Here is a 20,702-nt window from a genome sequence, read left to right as displayed (position 1 = left end):
ATTTTAAACAGAGTACCATCTCCTTACATCCTGTCAGGGTTGGGCTTTAAAATATTACCAGTGTTAGTGGATTAAAACTGCAGGATTCTGTTCATCTGTAGCCTCTAACCATTTCCAAACCATCACTTGTGACAGTGACAAAAAACAATATAGTCATTAGCAAGGAAAATTTAGCCAACAAGAGCTGATTAATCCCAGAGCAAAAGGTCTCAGCTGGATTCACAATAAATTGGAGAGGTTGAAGCAGATTTTTCCGTTCCTGCACCTGGGTGTATTGGATTGTTTGGGCACAGCAAATACAGGAAAATTAGGTGGGGAGAACTGTACGTTCCTAACAGAGTCCAATTTTCTGTCTTTATTTAAATCGATGGAAAATCAGGCAGGCTCCATTCTGGAAGTGTGCTCCTCCCCACCCAATTATCTTGTAATACCCCATTAACAGGAAAATCTGGCCCAATGTTTTTTGGTGGATTTATAGATAATGGGAGAAGAATATTCCAGGTATTGTATACAGCAAGAGTAAGTTTCTCTTTGTGCATACCACTGTGCAATGTCTGGATACATAGAATTGTGACATGCATGCAAATGGAACTGTGCCCCTTTACACACTAACACTTCCCATCCTTAATTAATCTAAATCTGGAGCATTCCAAATTGGACAACTTTATATCTTTGCAAAGGGTGGTGCAAGTTTGGAACACTCTTCCGCAAACAGCAATTGATGCTAGCTCAATTGTTAATTTTAAATCTGAGATTGATAGAATTTGTTAACCAAAGGTATTAAGGGATATGGGGCTATGCCAGGTATATGGAGTTAGTTCACAGATCAGCCATGATCTCACTGAATGGAGGAACAGGTTCGAGGAGCTAAATGGCCTACTCCTGTTCCTATGTACTAAGAATGGGACTCAGTTAGAGTGATAACCCTTGTGTACTACATAAAGAAAAACAAAGGTTATGGTTGAGTAAGCCATGATCTAACTATGACGAACTGTATCAGCTCAATATAAAATATAATATGGGTTCTTACTGTCAACCATGGAGAAATCATTAAACTTCAATACATTGAAAGATTCCTGTCCCCTGCTTGGTATGTTGGCTTAATTAATTTCACAGTTCACTCATTCTGACAAATATTTTGTGATCCCAGTACCACACCCTATCTATTATGCAAGGATTATGCTCACACATAAATACAGATATAAAGCACATATGATCAACAATTTATAATTATTTTATATTATAAAAGTAGTATGTACAGCTGATGCCCCATTTACTGTTAGTCAGTATGATCTGGATTACTGAAATAAGAACCATACTGATACAAATATTTGACATCTATGAAATGCATATCTTGTAAAGCTTGCATCGTACTGAAGCTGAATTAATGAATCAGTACATTTTTCCTCAAAATAAACTGGCTATGTCTTGACAATTATTTAGATTATTTCAATGTTTACAATACTCTTGTGACTTCATTACTATTTTGAGATTTTATGCACAATATACCTTGTTGCAGAATTCCTCCAGCACCTGAAAGCTTATTTGTTACCTTTTAAATGTTGGAGCACAAATCGCCTTTGCATACAAAATGGTTAGTATAACGCTAGGTCTCATCTTTAAGATAGCCTCTAAGGACCATATAAAACATTCATTTTGAAAGGGTTTTAATATGATTCCTCTGCTAGTAAGGGAGATAAAACCAATCGACATGGTATCAGGGGCTGTGATATATTAGACAGTATTATAGCAAGTGGATAGAGCACTAAATAAATGCCTTTTGATTTGTTGGAATGTTTTATTTTGTGTAATATGCCAAAATTTGGACTGTTTCTTTTTAATATCAGAGATTAGTTTTAAGAGGAACCATTGACAAAAACAATGAGCAAAAAGGGTCTCAAGTGGTAGACCACAACAACAACTACTTTCAATTATACAGCACCTTTCACGTAGAAAAACGAAACAAGACACTTCACAGAGGCATAACCAAAGAAATGGACTCCAAGCCAAAGAAGGATATATTAGGAGGGGTGATCTAAAGTTTGGTCAAAGAGCTGAATATGAAGGTGGATATTTAAAGGAGGAGAGAGAAGGAATTCCAGGGCGCAGGGCCTAGGTGGCTGAAGGCACAGGGTGGCAAAGGGAGAAGGGATGCACAAAAGGACAGTCATAGGAACAGAGAGTTCAGGATTATTGCAGGGCTGGAGGAGGTTACAGGGATGGTTGGTGAGCAGGACTTGGTACAAAGTAGGATATGGGCAACAAAGTTTTCATAGAATCAGAGAAATTTATGGCACAGAAGGAGGCCATTCGACCCATCGTATCTGTACCAGCCGAAAAAGAGCCATCCAGCCTAATCCCACTTTCCAGCCCTTGGTCTGTAGTCTTGTCGGCTATGACACTTCAAGTGCATATCCAAGTACTTTGAAATGTGATGAGGGCTTCTGCCTCTAACATCCTTTCAGGCAGTGAGTTCCAGGCCCCCACCACCCTCTGGATAAGCTGAAGTTTGCAGAGGGTGGAGAATGAGAGGCTGGCCAAGAGAGTATTGAAGGTGAAAAAGGCATGGATAAGGGTTTCAGCAGCAGATGGGATGAGGTAGGGCAGGAGGCGGGCGATGTTACAGAGAGGAAAGTAGGCGATCTTTGTGATAGAGAAGACATGGGGTCAGAAACTCAGCTCACGATCGAATAGGATACTGAGGGTGTGAATAGTCTGGTTCAGCCTGAGACAATGGCTCCAGAGGGGGATGGAAATGAAAGCAAAGGTGCGGAGCCCTAGAATCCATAGCCATGTCTGATATTTGAACTTGGTAATCTTCTACTCGAGCCTTACACCAATGCTTGGTCAGTTTGCAAAGGTGCAATGCTGCATCTCACAGGAGAAAAAATTTGGCAGCGAGACTTAGTCCATTCTAATAATGTGCATTCTGTCGACTGATCGGAAGCAACATCATGCAGAAGTCAACTTCCCGCACCATACTATCCTCCTGGCTGAAGGAGGGCAGTAAAACAAGCAAACAGATCAAAATTACAAAAAAAAACAAATGAGAGGTTTTTCTAGAGATCCGAGTAATTGTACATTTTGCTGAATTAATGTTGCTTTTAAACTTTTTTTCACCTTGCACAATTCCTTGATTCTATATTTCAAAAACAGTGGTCGAATGTAAGCAGCTTTACTAAAGATTATGGTTTTCTGATTTTGCAGTGTCCTGTGGGAATGTGCTTTGTTGCCGTTTGCTACATAGCTTTCATCAAAAACTTTCTTTATGTCACAAAAGCTTATTTGAGGATGGTCAAGGCAAATGAGTCAATCTTTCTTTAAGTTGCACAGTAACACATCCCACAGAGTTCAGTTCAGTTCAAAAGTGAAACAATGAACAGATAAACACAATAACCAAAGATAAACCTTTCACTCACCTCTCGGTCTAACATTGAAGGTGGCACCACAGTGACAATGTCTCCTTTCTCTGGGTCTATGTAAAACATGTTTGGAGATGGCGTCTCTGGTGTCTGTTTCATGATGGTGTAGCGCAAAACTGCGTTATCTGTATTGGAGTCATCTGCGTCGTAAGCTGTCATTCGCATTACAGTAGTTCCTAGAATGAGAGTTATAACGACAGTTTATATCACTTCTTAAATTTTTTTCCCTTCTGCAGCAGTTAAGATAAATGTAGATAGATGCTCTCCTGATATTTTCCTACCCACCCCCTGCTTCAGTGCCGTGTTTGATGACATGATATCAGTAAATGCCATTGTTAGCACTGAAGCCTGGGCGCAAAAATCAGCAGAAGTTGAAGCTTGAGTCCAGCTTCTCAAGCCTGTGGCATCGTAACACACCATCTGTTTACTTTTTTTTTCTATAGTGCCTCCAACAAGTTACAAGATGAGAAGCTGAGGCCCTTGGGAACATATGAACCTGCTTCTATACCAATTGCTCATGAGTGACAGATGCACACAAAGTCTAGGTGTTCCAATCAATCACAATGTAAGTGATCTACAATTCGCTACTTCCATTCGCTCTTGAGTCTGAAAATTTTCTTCCATTGGCATAGCAGAAGAACTGAGACCATAAAAAAAAACTTACAGGCATAAATTGATGCCAGTGTGATCATAATATTTCACCGTAATGGTACCCCTGTTATTTAAATACAATGAATGGACTACAGAGTCACTCTGGGTCCATGGGCACCTAGTACTGGTCTGAATTCAATTTCAAGGTAAACTGCATTTAACATGTAGCTTGCACGGCTTTAAAAATTAGCCATTTTACTCCAGGCTGGAGTTAGCTGTGGTCTACTCTACAGTATAAAGTGTAACATAAATGATGCAATTTACAGTACCACTAACCCACATCCCCTGGGTTTTATGGGCTTTCTGAATGAGGCAATAATGAGGTTTTGATATGGAAATAAGTCGGTTTTCAAGGCTAGTTCTTGTGGCCTTGTTGGGAAAATGCTCTCCATATGCCTCAGACTGTTTTACAATTGGAATCTACTGATGAGGACACAAGGTCATGTCTCAACATTTACAGAATATCCCTTAGAGTGCTGACTGGTTCACTGATAGTTTGTCAACAGAAGCCTGCTTTTCATTCCCTCATATCCACGAGAATGATACTCAACGACACTTCAATCAGTAGTAATGGCAAACGGCAAAAACAAATATTGAGTGAATTTTGGACTTGAAGGATTTTTTTAAAGAAAAGATAATCATTTGCTGTGTTTTGTTTTGCATTTTATGGCATGTTTTTTCAGTGTTTATATTATGTTTCGCCATAATAGAACAGTAATACAATCACAGTTCTCAGATGCATAACATCCAGCCAGATAGACCGTAATGGCTATTACAGTCCTGTGCATTCCTAAGTCTTTATTGTAACAGACAGGAATGTTGGATACTTTTAGAAATGACCCCTCGCTTGACTGCTATCTGGTTAGTGCCCTGCTGGATAGTGTTTGTGTGTGTTGGGTGAAGACAGAATCGAGCACAGCTGGGATGCCCATGTTTGAATAATGTAAGGAATCTTACAACACCAGGTTATAGTCCAACTGTTTTATTTGAAAATCACAAGCTTTTAGAGGCTTTCTCCTTCGTCAGGTGAGTGTGGGATTCCATGGAAGGTTACCACATTTATAGTCAGAGAACAACACCTGGTGATTACAGATAATCTTTCCAACTGCCCGTTGTCAAGGCAATCAAAGTGTTCAGACAGAGAGATATTACCTACAGGACCACCGAATATACAAACAGCCAGAACAAAAGACAGAGAGAGAGAGAGAAACATCCGAAAGGAAGAGAAAGACAGAGAATGACCCGTTGTATTAAAAACAGATAACTTTTTCTCGCTGGTGGGGTTACGTGTAGCGTGACATGAACCCAAGATCCCGGTTGAGGTTGTCCTCATGGGTGCGGAACTTGGCTATCAATTTCTGCTCGACGATTTTGCGTTGTCGTGTGTCTCGAAGGCCGCCTAGGAGAACGCTTACCCGAAGATCGGTGGCTGAATGTCCTTGACTGCTGAAGTGTTCCCCGACTGGGAGGGAACCCTCCTGTCTGGCGATTGTTGAGCGGTGTCCATTCATCCGTTGTCGCAGTGTCTGCATGGTCTCGCCAATGTACCATGCTCCGGGGCATCCTTTCCTGCAACGTATGAGGTAGACAACGTTGGCCGAGTCACAGGAGTATGAACCATGTACCTGGTGGGTGGTGTCCTCTCGTGTGATGGTGGTATCCGTGTCGATGATCTGGCATGTCTTGCAGAGGTTGCTGTGGCAGGGTTGTGTGGTGTCATGGACGCTGTTCTCCTGAAAGCTGGGTAATTTGCTGCGAACGATGGTCTGTTTGAGGTTGGGTGGCTGTTTGAAGGCGAGTAGTGGAGGTGTGGGGATGGCCTTAGCGAGGTGTTCGTCGTCATCGATGACATTTGAAGGCTGTGGAGAACATGGCATAGTTTCTCCGCTCCGGGGAAGTACTGGACGACGAAGGGTACTCTGTTGGTTGCGTCCTGTGTTGGTCTTCTGAGGAGGTCTATGCGATTTTTCGCTGTGACCCGTCAGAACTGTCGATCGATGAGTCGAGCGTCATATCCCGTTCTTACGAGGGCGTCTTTCTGCGTCTGTAGGTGTCCATCGCGTTCCTCCTTGTCTGAGCAGATCCTGTGTATTCACAGGGCCTGTCCATAGGGGATGGCCTCTTTGACGTGGTTAGGGTGGAAGCTGGAAAAGTGGAGCATCGTGAGGTTGTCCGTGGGCTTGCGGTAGAGTGAGGTGCTGAGGTGCCCGTCTTTGATGGAGATTCGTATGTCCAAGAAAAAAACCGATTCTGAGGAGTAGTCCATGGTGAGCTTGATGGTGGAATGGAACTTGTTAATGTTATCGTGTAGTCTCTTTAGTGATTCTTCACCATGGGTCCATAGGAAGAAAATGTCGTCGATGTATCTGGTGTATAGTGTTGATTGGAGGTCCTCTGCAGGACCCATGGCGAAGAATCACTGAAGAGACTACACGATAACATCAACAAGTTCCATCCCACCATCAAACTCACCATGGACTACTCCTCAGAATCGGTTTATTTCTTGGACACACGAATCTCCATCAAAGACGGGCACCTCAGCACCTCACTCTACCGCAAGCCCACGGACAACCTCACGATGCTCCACTATTCCAGCTCCCACCCTAACCACGTCAAAGAGGCCATCCCCTATGGACAGGCCCTGTGAATACACAGGATCTGCTCAGATGAGGAGGAACGCGATGGACACCTACAGACGCTGAAAGACGCCCTAGTAAGAACGGGATATGACGCTTGACTCGTCGATCGACAGTTCCGATGGGCCACAGCGAAAAATCGCATAGACCTCCACAGAAGACCAACATAGGACGCAACCAACAGAGTACCCTTCGTCGTCCAGTACTTCCCCGGAGCGGAGAAACTACGCCATGTTCTCCACAGCCTTCAAATATTATCGATGATGACGAGCACCTCGCTAAGGCCATCCCCACACCTCCACTACTCGCCTTCAAACAGTCACCCAACCTCAAACAGACCATCGTTCGCAGCAAATTACCCAGCTTTCAAGAGAACAACGTCCACGACACCACACAACCCTGCCACGGCAACCTCTGCAAGACATGCCAGATCATCGACACGGATACCACCATCACACGAGAGGACACCACCCACCAGGTTCATGGTTCATACTCCTGTGACTCGGCCAACGTTGTCTACCTCATACGTTGCAGGAAAGGATGCCCCGGAGCATGGTACATTGGCGAGACCATGCAGACACTGCGACAACGGATGAACAGACACCGCGCAACAATCGCCAGACAGGAGGGTTCCCTCCCAGTTGGGGAACACTTCAGCAGTCAAGGACATTCAGCCACCGATCTTCGGGTAAGCGTTCTCCAAGGCGGCCTTCGAGACACACGACAACGCAAAATCGTCGAGCAGAAATTGATAGCCAAGTTCCACACCCATGAGGACGGCCTCAACCGGGATCTTGGGTTCATGTAATGCTACACGTAACCCCACCAGCGAAAAAAAGTTATCTGTTTTTAATACAACGGGTCATTCTCTGTCTTTCTCTTCCTTTCGGATGTTTCTCTGTCTCTCTCCCTGTCTTTTGTTCTGGCCGTTTGTATATTCGGTGGTCCTGTAGGTAACATCTCTCTGTCAGAACACTTTGATTGCATTGACAACGGGCAGTTGGAAAGATTATCTGTAATCACCAGGTGTTGTTCTCTGACTATAAATGCGGTAGCCTTCCATGGAATCCCACACTCACCTGACGAAGGAGAAAGCCTCCAAAAGCTTGTGATTTTTCAAATAAAACAGTTGGACTATAACCTGGTGTTGTAAGATTCCTTACATTTGTCAACCCCAGTCCATCACCGGCATCTCCACATCATGTTTGAATAGTTTACTGACACTCATTATCTAGTCTCACACTTGAAGAATGGCCATTGGGTGAGGTATAAAAGGAGCATGAGTCAACACCTTCAGGAGACTATGTGAGCAAATTAGGAGGTGCAGAAAGGTTGAAGTTCAATTTTATTTTTCACCAGGTGGTTTTAAAGTTTAACACAGTATGGCTGAAAAATTATTTGTAAAAGCAATAAAAAGTAACATCAGGTTTCCCACGAACTATTAAACCAACAATTCCATAAATGAAAAACTGTTTTATATTTGTGAGGTATGATCTTATTTTGACCCAATATTCTGATGTATGTTGGTTGATTATTTAAGTACAGTTCTTCATACAGATCACATTGTGCAAAAATCACAGAGGTCTTGTCCCTTGAAGCAATTATCTCAGGATTTAACATCCTTGAAATGAGGCCTTATGACAATTGCCTCAAGTCGCTCCATGTGCTCTCAGCATCTACTAGGCTAAAAAAAGTTAATTTATCTAAGTAAAGCAAATACTTGCTCAACCCAGGATTGTAAACAGTTGAACTGGCTGTGGGCGATGGTTGAAATACAAACTTCTCTTTAACAGAGCTGGAACTACCCTTTTACTGCCTGCATTGTAATGTAAATAAAACTACGCTCTCACCAGTTTGACTTTCTGAAAACAATTTCTGCTGTTTTTTAAAAAAAAAACTTCAATTCATTCTTGTGATGTGATTAATACACAATGTTCCAAATTGTACATTTTTCAAAGAATTATTGTTTAAATTTAGACACTGATAATGCAGAGAATGAAAAAAACAGGTCCATCAGTGGAGGAAGGGAGACAGTGGGGTCAATTTTCAACTGTCTGCTGTCCATTACTCGCCTGAAAAACAGGGTGGTAAGCAATTGAAAATTGGGAGCACCTCAGTCACTCTATTAATGCACAAGGCCAGCCTAATGCAATTTTCAGGCAGATCTGTAAATAGGCAAGCTGCTTCCTGAAGTGTTAATTGTATCCATGTGATTTATATCAATTAGTGTTAATTGTATTCAGGTGGGGTGTATCAATTGGGGCTGTCTTGTATCCATATATGAGAGCTTATCTAGCATGTGGGATGTGTAATGTGGAGCTCTGTGAATAAAGACTTGGAAGCAACTAAAGACCAGGCTCTAGTATTCATTCCTTTACCATCGGGCTATCCAACTTCTAACATGGTAGCAGAAAATGGTTGCTTAAAGGTGGAGGTTAGAAACTATGATTTTTTTTTGGACTTAAAACAAAACTTGAAAGCTTAGTGGCCATTGTGGACAATGGCAGAAAGCAAGTTTAAATCGTCAAAGTACGATTTCCCTCCGATGTTCTTGGAGTTTGAACCGTATGACAGGTGGAAGATTGAGGCTGACACGTGGACACAGGTTACTACTCTGCCAAAGAGAAAACAAGGCATGGCCTTGGATGTTGTCGCTTCTTGAATGAAGTAAAATCAGAAGTAAGGTATTTTCTGAGATGGAGGCAGATCTTTTGGATAATGATGAAGGTTTTACCTTTCTAATAGAATTTCTGGATGAAATCGACAAGAAAGATAACCTGTTAAATGCCTATGAGGCCTGGTCAGCATTTAATAGATTTTGGAAAACGGACGGTCATTCAATGGAAGAGTATATCATGGACTTTAACAAATTGTACAAAAGATTGATAATGTTCCAATTGGGAATCCCTGGATCAGTACTAATGTTTAAATTACTAGATTATGCTTAGGTGTCTCATGTGGACAGGCAACTCATCCTAACTGGTTTCTAGTTCTTGGAAAAGGAGACTCTGTTGGATCAAATGTCTGCTGCCTTGAAGAAATTCCTGCGAAAACAGTAATTCCCTTCAGCCTTCATGGAATAAATGGGGTCTTCTACTGTGACACAAAGAATGGAAGATTTGATGGGTACCAGGTTTCGAAATGTTCTAGATACCAAACGCAGGCGCCAGTCCAGGTTTCAAAATTTTCAAGAGGCCGGATGTAGGTGTCGATATGACGGAATGATTAGAGACAGGCAGAGTGGTGATAAAAGCAGGTACCGCAAATTCAGTTATATCAACAGAAGACAAAATTGGGACAGTAATAATGGGCGAATGAATCCCAGGAATGCCCAAGGGAAATCAGTAGATGCTTTAGATGTGACCCTAAGTATCATTGAGGCGAATGCCCAGACTGAAGACGCATGGAGAAAAGAGTTCTGAGGATGAAGATAATAATGAATATGAACAGATTATACTGGTCACAAGGAGTTTTAATCCTGTGATGAATGTATTAGTCGTAGATTCCTTTAATTGTGCAGTGTTAGATAGTACATGTACTTCAACTCTATGCGGGGTAGATTGGTTAAAATGTTATCTTGATTCACTAAGTAGTGAGGATCGATGCAAGGTTAAGGAATATAAAAGTTCTAGATGTTTTAGGTTTGGAGGTGACAACACCTTGATGTCAGTCAAGAGAGTGGTAATTCCATGTAAGATAGCTGGAGTAAGCCATTTTATAAGTGAGGATGTAGTCTCAAGTGAGGTATTTATGCTTTTGGGTAAACCTTCCATGAAAAAGGCAAAAATGAAACTTGACATGGAACACCATGAAGCAATCATTTTTGGGAAATCGGCTGATTTGCATTTTACCCAGTCAGGGCATTATTGTATCCCTTTAATAAAACATGATGTTTCTCATCAGCAGGTTAGGCAAGTATTAATGGCATCAGGCGATAAGAATGAGAGAAAAAAAACAAATTGTCTTAAAGTTAAATAGACAATTTGCCCACCCTACTTGTCAACGTTTAAAGATGCAGGTGTAGTTGATAAGGAATATACAAGGCTCATAGAAGAGATTAGTGAGAACTGTGAAACCTGTAAGAAGTGTAGACAGATGCTCCCACGTCCTATAAAAAAGTGTTCCATTAGCACGTGACTTTAACGAGGTAGTTGCTATGGATCTAAAGGTATGGGACAAAGACAGAAATGTTTTCATCTTACATTTTATTGACCTGGCTATGAGATTTAGTATTTCTACACTATTATATAGTAAGGAGAAGATGGTTATTCTAGATAAAATTATGGAAAAATGGATAGGGACTGGACTTGGGATACCAGCAAAGTTTTTGACTGAGAATGGAGGTAAATTTGTTAATGCAAGGTTCAGAGACATGTGTGAGAAAATGAATACAATTGTAATTAATACAGCAGCTGAGAGCCCTTTTAGCAATGGTCTTTGTGAAAGGATTCACGCTGTGATTGAGAGCACGGTGCTTAAAATTTTGGTTGATCGCACAGAGTGGAAATTGTCAACTGTCCTAGCATAGGCAGTTCATGCAAAGAATTCTCTACAGATGGTTGGAAGATACAGTCCTTACCAACTAGTTTATGGGCACAATCCCAAATTACCTTCTGTTCTTCATGATAATCCTCCTGCTCTAGAAGGTAGTACAATTAGTGCCATTTTTTCAGAGCATTTAAATGCTATGCATGCAGGGAGACAGGCTTTTAACAAGGCTGAGGTATCAGAGAAAATTCATAGAGCACTGAGGCATCATATTAGACCATCTGAGACAGAGTTCAATTCATGATTTCATGATTTCAGAGTTCATAATTCTTTTGATGAGGTGCCTGAAGCACAGACTGAGGTAGATCAAGGGCTGGACAGTGGTAATGTCAGTGATCAAGGAATACATGACAGAGCTATCACATCCAAAGAAAAATTGCCCAAAGTGAGTACACAGGTATCATATGTTCCAGAGGGAACTAATGAATGGAGGGATGCAACAATTTTGGGACGTGCAGGCAAAGCTACTGGTAAGTTTAAATTTTGGTTGAATATTAGGATGGTGGTCATGTACTGAGGTCCATGGACTGGCAGAATGGAGCAAAAGAGTGGAGAGTACGAAAGCAGAGTACAAGTAGTGAGAGAGTGTCTGGGAATGAATCTCATGTCAGAAAACAATCATGAACTAGAGATGAAAGAGAGAGATCTCGCAGTAGTAGTCCCTACAGGCATAGAAGTGGAAATAGCAGATGTAGCTTGAACTAGGTCAATGAAACAAAGGCTACAGAACAGGCACGTAACAGAACGAGAAACAGAAGTCTTCATGATCGTGAAGATTTGGTGGCTGCCAATAAACTTGAGGATAAATGAGTAAGACAGGCAAAACAAAGGGAGTTAGATAGTTGGAAATAATTTGGAGTTTATTCTGAGGTAACAGATAAGGGTCAATCAGCTTTGTCGCATAGATGGATTTGTACTGAAAAAGTCCTTGCAGATGGGATTTATAAGGCTAAAGCGAGGTTGGTAGCTAAGGGTTTTGAAGAGAAACAGGGTGATATAGATGTTCGAGTGACTTCTCCCACTGCTGGAAAAGTAATCTTAAAAATCTTCTTGGCTCTTTTGACAACATATTCATGCGAGTGTAGGTCAATTGACATAAAAGCTGCATTTTTGCAGGGCGATAATTTTCAGAGGGAAGTGCTTCTGAAACCGCCTGAAAAGGCAGCAAATGCAGATGGAAAACTAGGGAAGCTAAACAAATGCGTCTATGGCCTGAATGATACTTCCAGGGTGTGGTATTTTTCGGTGAGATCTGTTTTGCTGAAAATAGGTTGTTTTCAACTAAAATCAGATCCCGCAATGTCATTGGTACCATAATGGAAAGCTTTCAGGTATCTTCTTGATACATGTTGATGCTTCCTTATGGGTTGTTACTGCAGAATTTGAGAAATTCGTCATTAATAAGAATAGAGTATAATGTAAAATTGGGAGTCAGGCGACCCTACACACAAACGGTTGTAGAAGTTTGGAATTCTCTTCCGCAAACGGCAATTGATACTAGCTCAATTGCTAAATTTAAATGAGATAGATAGCTTTTTGGCAACCAAAGGTATTAAGGGATGTGGGCCAAAGGCAGGTATATGGAGTTAGATCACAGATCAGCCATGATCTTATCAAATGGCGGAGCAGGCACGAGGGGCTAAATGGCCTACTCATGTTCCTATGTTGTGGGGCTTTTAAATATATTGGTTTAGCTATTAAGCAGAGTGGGTCTGGTATAACTTTAAATTAACAGTCCTAGAGAGTGTTACTCCCAACCCAGTAAATTGTGCTAGGTCATCACAGAAAGATGATGTTATATCTAAAGAAGAGACAGAGCAATTACAAAGCTTGATTGGTCGGTTGAACTGGTTGTGCTCTCAGACTAGATCAGGTGCTAGTTTTGATGTGTTGGAGTCAAGTACTTCAATAAAACACCCCATAGTAGAGAATGTTTTAAGGGCAAATAAAACATTACCAAAATTAAATAGATAATGCGTACTTAAGCTCCCATCCTTAGGAGACCCAAAGAAAATGAAGCTAGTTATCTTGAGCGATGCTTCACGTGCTAATCTTCCTGATGGGGATTCTAGTGCAGCTGGTTTCATAGTGTTTCTTATGGGTCAGATTGGGAAATGTTGTCCTTTAGCTTGGGAAGCTAAGAAAATAAAAAGGGTTCTTAAAAGTACTCTGGCTGCTGAACACTGGCTCTTGTCGACACAGTGGATATGGGATTCTATTTGGCAAATATTTTGAGTGACATCCTGTACAATGGGAGTACTGAAGATAGTATACCCATTGAATGTTATGTAGACAATCGTTCATTGTGGGATAATGTACACTCTATGAAAAATGTGAGTGAGAAAAGATTACGGATTGACCTTGCTGGCTTGAATCAAATGCTGGAGAGAAAGGAAATCCCTAAAATTAAATGGGTGGATTTGAGCCATCAACTGTCTGATTGTTTTAATAAAAGAAATACACGTACGAAGAAATTATTAGGGATCATGGAGAAGGGTCGCCTCACAATGTAATACATTGAATAGTATAATTTGTACAGAGTATGGAAGATTTTGATTTTTAAAATTTTTGTTTGTATTGTGTGTGTATATAAAGTTTTTTTTTAATTTAAAGAGAGAAAGTAATCTGTTAATTGTATCCATGTGATTTATATCAATTAGTGTTAATTTTATTTAGGTGGTGTGTATCAATTGGAGCTCCAAATATAAGAGAGCTTATCTAGGTTGTGGGGTGTGTAATGTGGAGCTCTGTGAATAAAGGCTTGGAAGCAACTGAAGACCAGGCTCTAGTATTCTATCCTTCACCACCTGGCTATCCAGCTTGTAACATGAGGCAGTTGGGCAAGCTGCTTAAATATACAAATCAGGGTCCTACACCGGTTGCAGAATCCCAATTGCAATTTTCAGGCTCGTTTGTAATAGGTGGTGAGCTGCCTAACCAGCAGGCCTTAAACGGGCCGCTGGAGGCCGCTCAAAAAAACAGCCCAGGAAACTTGACATTTTTTTAAGAAATGGGTCTAGGCGGGCTTCTGGGGCCCACCAAAAATCTCTGGTCCACTGCTGGTTCATTTAAGGGCACCCGCCCCTGCCACCCCGAGATCATTAACCCTTCGAGGCCTGGCCTGCTGGCCGGCTCAGCATGGGAGCCACCGATATCCCACCCTCCCAGAACCAGTGAGCTGCAGCAGGGCTCCTGTTTGGCACCTGCAGCTACTGGCGACATTCCCGGACCTCAAATTGGCTTGGGTCTCATGCTGGCACCAAGGGGTAGGCAGAGAGGGCACTACTTTAAAATCGCCCCCCAGTATCTCCTCAGGCTTTCACGGAAATAAAGAAATCCATTTCCCACCACTAGACCATAATGAAATCTACCCTGAACTACCACATAACGTGGACACAAATTTCTTCTGCAACTAAGAAGTTTAGGTACACACCCTTTTTTCTCTCACTACCACCAAACAAACAAATAGAAGCACTCCTAATTCCAACTGCCAGTCACTCCTGTCTATTGCTGCTGCTAACACCAACCCAGGAAAAAATTGCCATGAACTTCAAAATATCATTCCTTTTGCTCCGAAGGGATTATTCAGCAAATGTCCCCCTTCATTTGCTCCATGCCATATTTTCAAAAGAACAAGACATTCACTTCAAATTGGATATTGTATTTTGAATCTTTTATATATCCAAACGAGCTCAGAATTGGAATTGGGCTTTGACCCATATTTCTAGTATACACCAGATTAAAGGTGACAATTTACTGTTCGAAACGAGATAAGCATCTTTCACTCCAATCACAAAATGTTCAAATGAAATTTCTGTGATCTTTTGCATAAACTGATCTTTATTGACCCGAGGACCTATTTACATCAGTGTATTAGGTTAAAGTAAGGTTGGATTGTATATATAAAAAGTTTCACATCCATTCCATTATTTTCAGGACTGTTGGCTCGATTTTTTTTTTCTGCTTTTGCTTCACTGTATTAAACTTTAAAATTCATCTGCCTAGGAATGAATTGAACTTTCCCCCTACTTTTCTCCCTTCATTTATTTTATGCCATCAGCCCATAAGTTTCCATTTTCTCATTTTTTCCATTACATTCCATTTAATGAGTTGTCCACATATTTTTGTCGTCCTTCCTATGTTCCTTTTGATTCATCACGCCAGAGAAATGAGAAGAAACAAGAATTATTTATGAGGTGACAAACAATTCATTTGATATGGAAAGTTGATAATCAAAAAGTTAATTTGCTGTGAATGATGAAAAGTTTGAACTTCTTTATTCAACATATTAATCAATATTAAGTTGAATGGAGAGAATCTGACAACTAGTTGGACAGAAGATATAATTTCATATCATGATAATTTGTTTGCAACATGTTTATCATTTAAAGTAATGTCCTTTCCCTACTGTAAGAGTAGTTTCAACATTATAAAACAAATTACAGTGAAACAGAGATCTCTTTCAAATATGGGTTGGAGTAAAAGGTGAAAAAAGTAGGAATGAAGTCATAGCTACATGGATATATCTTTAGAAATTGAATCTTTGAAGCATCTGGAGTCTGCAGTATCAACTGTCCATTTAAAAATATACCCACTAGCCAAATGTGATTATCACAGACTAGGATTTCATGAACATGTTATAGGAAATTTATGATAATTATCAATCATTTTGTCATAACTGTTCACATTTGGATGAGCTGTAACTTCCGCCAACTAAACATTCTAAAGATCAAAGTCATCGTCTTTGACTCCCCCCACAAACTCTGTACCTTTGCCACCAACTCCATCATCTTCCTTGGCCACTGAATTGGGCTGAACCAGAATTCGAATCTCGTCATCTTTTTCAACCCTGATCTGAGCTTCCGACCTCATATACTCGCCAGTAAAAAGACCTTCTACTTTCACCTCAGTAATATTAGCAACCTCCACCCTTACCACAGCCCATCTGCCACTTAAACTCTCCTTCATGCCTTTGTCAGTTCTAAACAATTACTTCAGTGCTCTCTTGGGCAGCCTTGCAACCTCCACCTTCTATAGACTTCAGCTCATCCAAAACTCTGCTGTCCATAGGCTCTCAGCAAATCATGGTTACCCATCACATCAGTCCTCACTAACCTACAATGGCCCCTGGTCACCAATTCCTCAAATTTAAAATTCTCACCCTTATATTTAAATCCATTGATGGCCTCATCCTTTTGTAACCTCCTCCAGCCCTACAATCTCTTCCCTCCACCCACCCCCAACTTTCCGTTCCTCTGTTTCCGGCCTCTAGTGCATCCTCCCCTCTTTTCAACCCATCATTGGCAGCTGTTACTTCAGCCACTTAGATTCCACTTTCTGAAACCACCTATCTTTACAGCCTCTTTACCACCCTATCATCCTTTAAGAACAATAACGTGAATTTATATTGCGCGTTTAATGTAGAAAAACACTTTCACAGAAGCATAATCAGAGAAAAATGGACACCGAGCAGATGAAGGAGATGTGACTAAAAGTTTGTGTGGGTTTTAAGAAGGGTCTTAAAGGAGGACAGGGAGGTGGAGAAGCACGGAGGTTTGATCAACTCCTTTGGTCACCCCTCCTAATATCTCCTTCTTTGGTTCAACGTCTTTTTTCCTCACACCATGGAGCTTTTTGTATGTCAAAGACACTATATAAATTGAAGTGGTTGTGGTCTAACAATATGCCTAGGGTGTAAGTAATTGACATACAAGCATCTCACGAATATATTCAGATCTGCCTGTTTGCAAGAGTTTGAACATATAGCATAGTCAATTAAAACGCTAATTTCAAACACTCTCATTGAAATATAAAATAATGTGTCAAAATACATATGGATTTTATCATGTAAATATATACACAGATTTAATTGCAGGGCATAAAGGTCATGGGACTGAAATTGCTGTCTCCTTTAATTTTAGCAAAAAAATAATAATGAATCCAAAGCATTATTTCATTTTATATTCGTACCTACTTTTTCACTAAAATTAGCAAAGGCTGGAATCCCTCTTCCCCATTGCAATGGAATGAAGCCAGAATTCCACAGTTTTTCATTCTTTATCCTTTTTATAACTGTGGGGATAACTTTGAAATAGAAGGACAGCTTTACTGTATCCCTTTATGTTATGGGAACTGCAACCTGTGTCTCCAGATGTGGCTGACTGAAAGTTTAAATATTGAACTAACAAACATGATTTATGGAGAATACCAATACTAGGAGGCAGCAATTCATCCAGTATAAATATATATTTTTGACCATGCAAAGACCAAAATTGAAAACACCTTGTTATGTTGCCCATTTGGTGCTGTCAGACAGAAATAAGTCACCCTTGTTGCTTTAAGTATGGTACTCCCAACATAAAATACTTGAAAGGAGGTATCAACAGAGGAAGAGAAGTAGTTCTAGTTATCATGTTATCACACTGTGTGATAAATTTCAACATTCTTTACTTTAATGAGATTGATCAAATAGAGGCAGAATGATATCCTGTTAAACGCTATTAGTGTTGTGATGTATGCCGTTAATGCTATTTAGCAGCCTTGAGTCATATTTTAATCCTCACCCATCAGCTGTGGAGGTTCAAAGGAAAGAAAATATTCTCTAATGTTGCTGGGAAATTGCTCCCAAGCCCCCAAAATTCCAGAATCCAATATCAGAATCTCTGACCCTCGCCAGCCAGGAATCCCCAGCAGTACTGATGTACAGCCACTTTAAATACTGACAGTCTCTGCAACTATTCTTCCCTGTGCTTCCAAGCCAAAATAACAGCAGTACAAATGTGCAATGAAAATATATTCAGGTCATGATTTGAAGATTCACCTGGTCAGCATTGCACTGTTGAATGTAATAGCTTTGCAGCAAAATATTGCTTTTAACACTGATGGATGTAATGATAATTAAATCTTGCCCTAGAGCTATATTTCCCACCTGTTCTCGGAATGCATTTAGCCTCAGTCACAAATTCTCTGCATGCATACATTTGGACCACACATGTAGCATGATCAAACCTTTAGTTTTGGACATGGAGTTCATCCATTCAATTGGGCAATGTGCATCATTTCTTTCTCACCACTTTTTCTCAGTCTTCCTTCATCTCCTGAAGCATTGACTCTCATGTTGGGAAACAGTTCAACAGAGGGCAAGTATAGCCACTGAGTAGCTCAGCCATATGGAACCTCTTCTAAATGACCATTATTCTTGTGTAAACTTCAACAGTGAATGTTGGTAGCCTATTCTTCCATTTGGGGACGTTGCAGCTGAGTCTGATCCTGTCCTTATCTGGCAAACAAACAAGTTGACTTCCAGCAAGGTTCATTGTATAGTAACCAAAAACAGGACTGCTGGCCAATTATCCCTTTCTAACCCAAGAGCAATTGTAGAATTGCTACTTCTGGTCTGCTTGAGATCAGCCAACTAAGCACAGACCTGAGATCAAACATGGGGCCATCCTTGCCTTTATGGCTCAGCAAATCAATGGGCATATTTGATCCATTGGGTCAGCTCAAACCATCACATTTAAATAAAGCAGGTAGTCTAATGTCTGAAGGACAGATATAATGTTTAGCTGCTAACCTGATCAGTCCCTTTAAGGCCACAGCTGAGATCCTCCCTATAGGGTAGCGGTTTAAATAAGTCACACGGTTAATTATTAATGCTGTTGGAAGTTTCTCTAGGTTGGTCGCTGCTTGACTTCTCTTCTTAACTCAACAACCTCTCCAGACTATCTCAAGGTCAAATGACGATGCTTTTTAAAATTATTCAATTATGATTTGTCAGTGTATCAACGAAATTGCGGCATCTAGGGTGGATGATGGGCTGCCTGCAGTAAAGGTGCAGATGAATGAACAACAAAGGCAACAGTAAAGCATGCCCTGAAGCTATATGGTACACATTGTCAGTATGAGTTTTCTTTCTGTGGTGAATTACAGGAAAATAAATAGATGTATTTTGTATATAAGATAACACCTTGGTGGAGTGTGTTACAATGCAGTAACACAGCTCAGGATTGAGGTGGTGTCACAGGTTGCGAATGTGAAGATCAAGCAGTCTATCAATGTCATTTCAACTCTGAAACATGTTTCATCCTTGAAACACATCTCAACCTATCCTATTCAATCTGATACACGCAGGGTTCCTCAGGGTACAATTATTCAATTTTTTTTAGGGGTTTTCTTTTAATTTGCCAATGGTGGTTTCATAGCAGACAACAATGGATGGCAGTCTTCCAGAATTAATTAATATCATTTCAACTGAGGTATTACTGTATCAAGTAATTTAATTTCAAGTGATATTGTAACACATGATTGAACTGCAGTGATATCAGGTTTTTATTTCACTGAATGTTACAGGGAATAACATACTCTGTATTTAATAAAGTGCTAATGTTGGCTTCTTAAAGGGAGAAGGTTTAAATTCATTTTTTTTAACGTGAGTTGAAATTTGAAGTATCAATGAATTCTTAATTATTCACCCATTATTTTATCTATAATGAGTAGTCCATATGCTGCGACTTTATAAATGAATATTTGAGTCACATAATTCTCAAATTTGGACATAAGGTCCTGCATATGCATGAAAGAAATTCTACACCAGAATATAGTGTCTGTTCATTTATCTTTGTCAATGGACAATGTAAATCTTGCCAAAATGTGCACATTGACCCTGGTCAACATCCCCCACTGCTCTTTATTGATCAAATGAATAGTTTTCAAGCTCTTTTCAAGCTAATTCATCCTCAGAAGAGGCATCCGTCTTTCTGCTAGACTGTTCATCATTGGTCAACAGCTTGGAACAAGAAACTGCAAGCAAATCATGCCCCAGGAGTGTCGTACCAGAGTGAATTAAGAAGCTATGCTATGACCAGATTTCTGGTAGTTCATTATGTGCTATCAAAATATAGACATTCCTCTGTCATCAGCCTGTTTAAATGAAACTGCAGGGATTTGTACAGTACTGTTGCCTCTTTATCTAATTTGGTATGTGTTACATTCCGCTATTTATGGGATATTAAATCACCGCACCCTCATGTGACCCATTATTCTACTAGGAAGATTTTTATATCCACAAGGGCTGTGATGCCACTTCTGCAATAAAAAAAAAATATAAATATAATGAGGTTAGAACCCACCAGTTTTTTAATTAATTATGGAATATAATTAGTCTTTTATATTGGAGTAATTTTTAAATAAATTGTAACATTATAGCTTTGTATTGATCTGTTAATAAAAATAACAAATGTTTCTGTCCTGTGCAACTGTCCACTAATGAGCCATTAACTTTGTTGTTTTAAAAAGCCATTGATGTCCCTCTGGGGAAGATGGGGAGGTGAGTGATTATATTAACATCTTACACCATACTTTAGTGCTGCACAATGTTTTCAGCTTCAAGTGGTGTGATGTAATTTTTTTCAGTGTGCCAAGGGCAAAACATATGCATTTTATTTAG

General features: G+C 40.3%; 1 protein-coding gene across 1 annotated transcript in view; it reads right to left on the bottom strand.

The window, feature by feature from the left end:
• Positions 1 to 20,702, bottom strand: part of cdh13 (cadherin 13, H-cadherin (heart)) — a 768,401-nt gene that overhangs the window by 244,783 nt on the left and 502,916 nt on the right. The window contains exon 7 of the mRNA XM_067998100.1: positions 3,420 to 3,598. Within this exon, the coding sequence (XP_067854201.1) occupies positions 3,420 to 3,598 (179 nt within the window). The remainder of the gene's footprint in view (positions 1 to 3,419; positions 3,599 to 20,702) is intronic.

This window comes from Heptranchias perlo, chromosome 16, assembly GCF_035084215.1.
Source record: "Heptranchias perlo isolate sHepPer1 chromosome 16, sHepPer1.hap1, whole genome shotgun sequence".
In the NCBI taxonomy this organism is placed as follows: domain Eukaryota; kingdom Metazoa; phylum Chordata; class Chondrichthyes; order Hexanchiformes; family Hexanchidae; genus Heptranchias; species Heptranchias perlo.
Note: the sequence above shows the minus strand (reverse complement) of the source record. Positions and strands in the feature narration are given on the sequence as shown.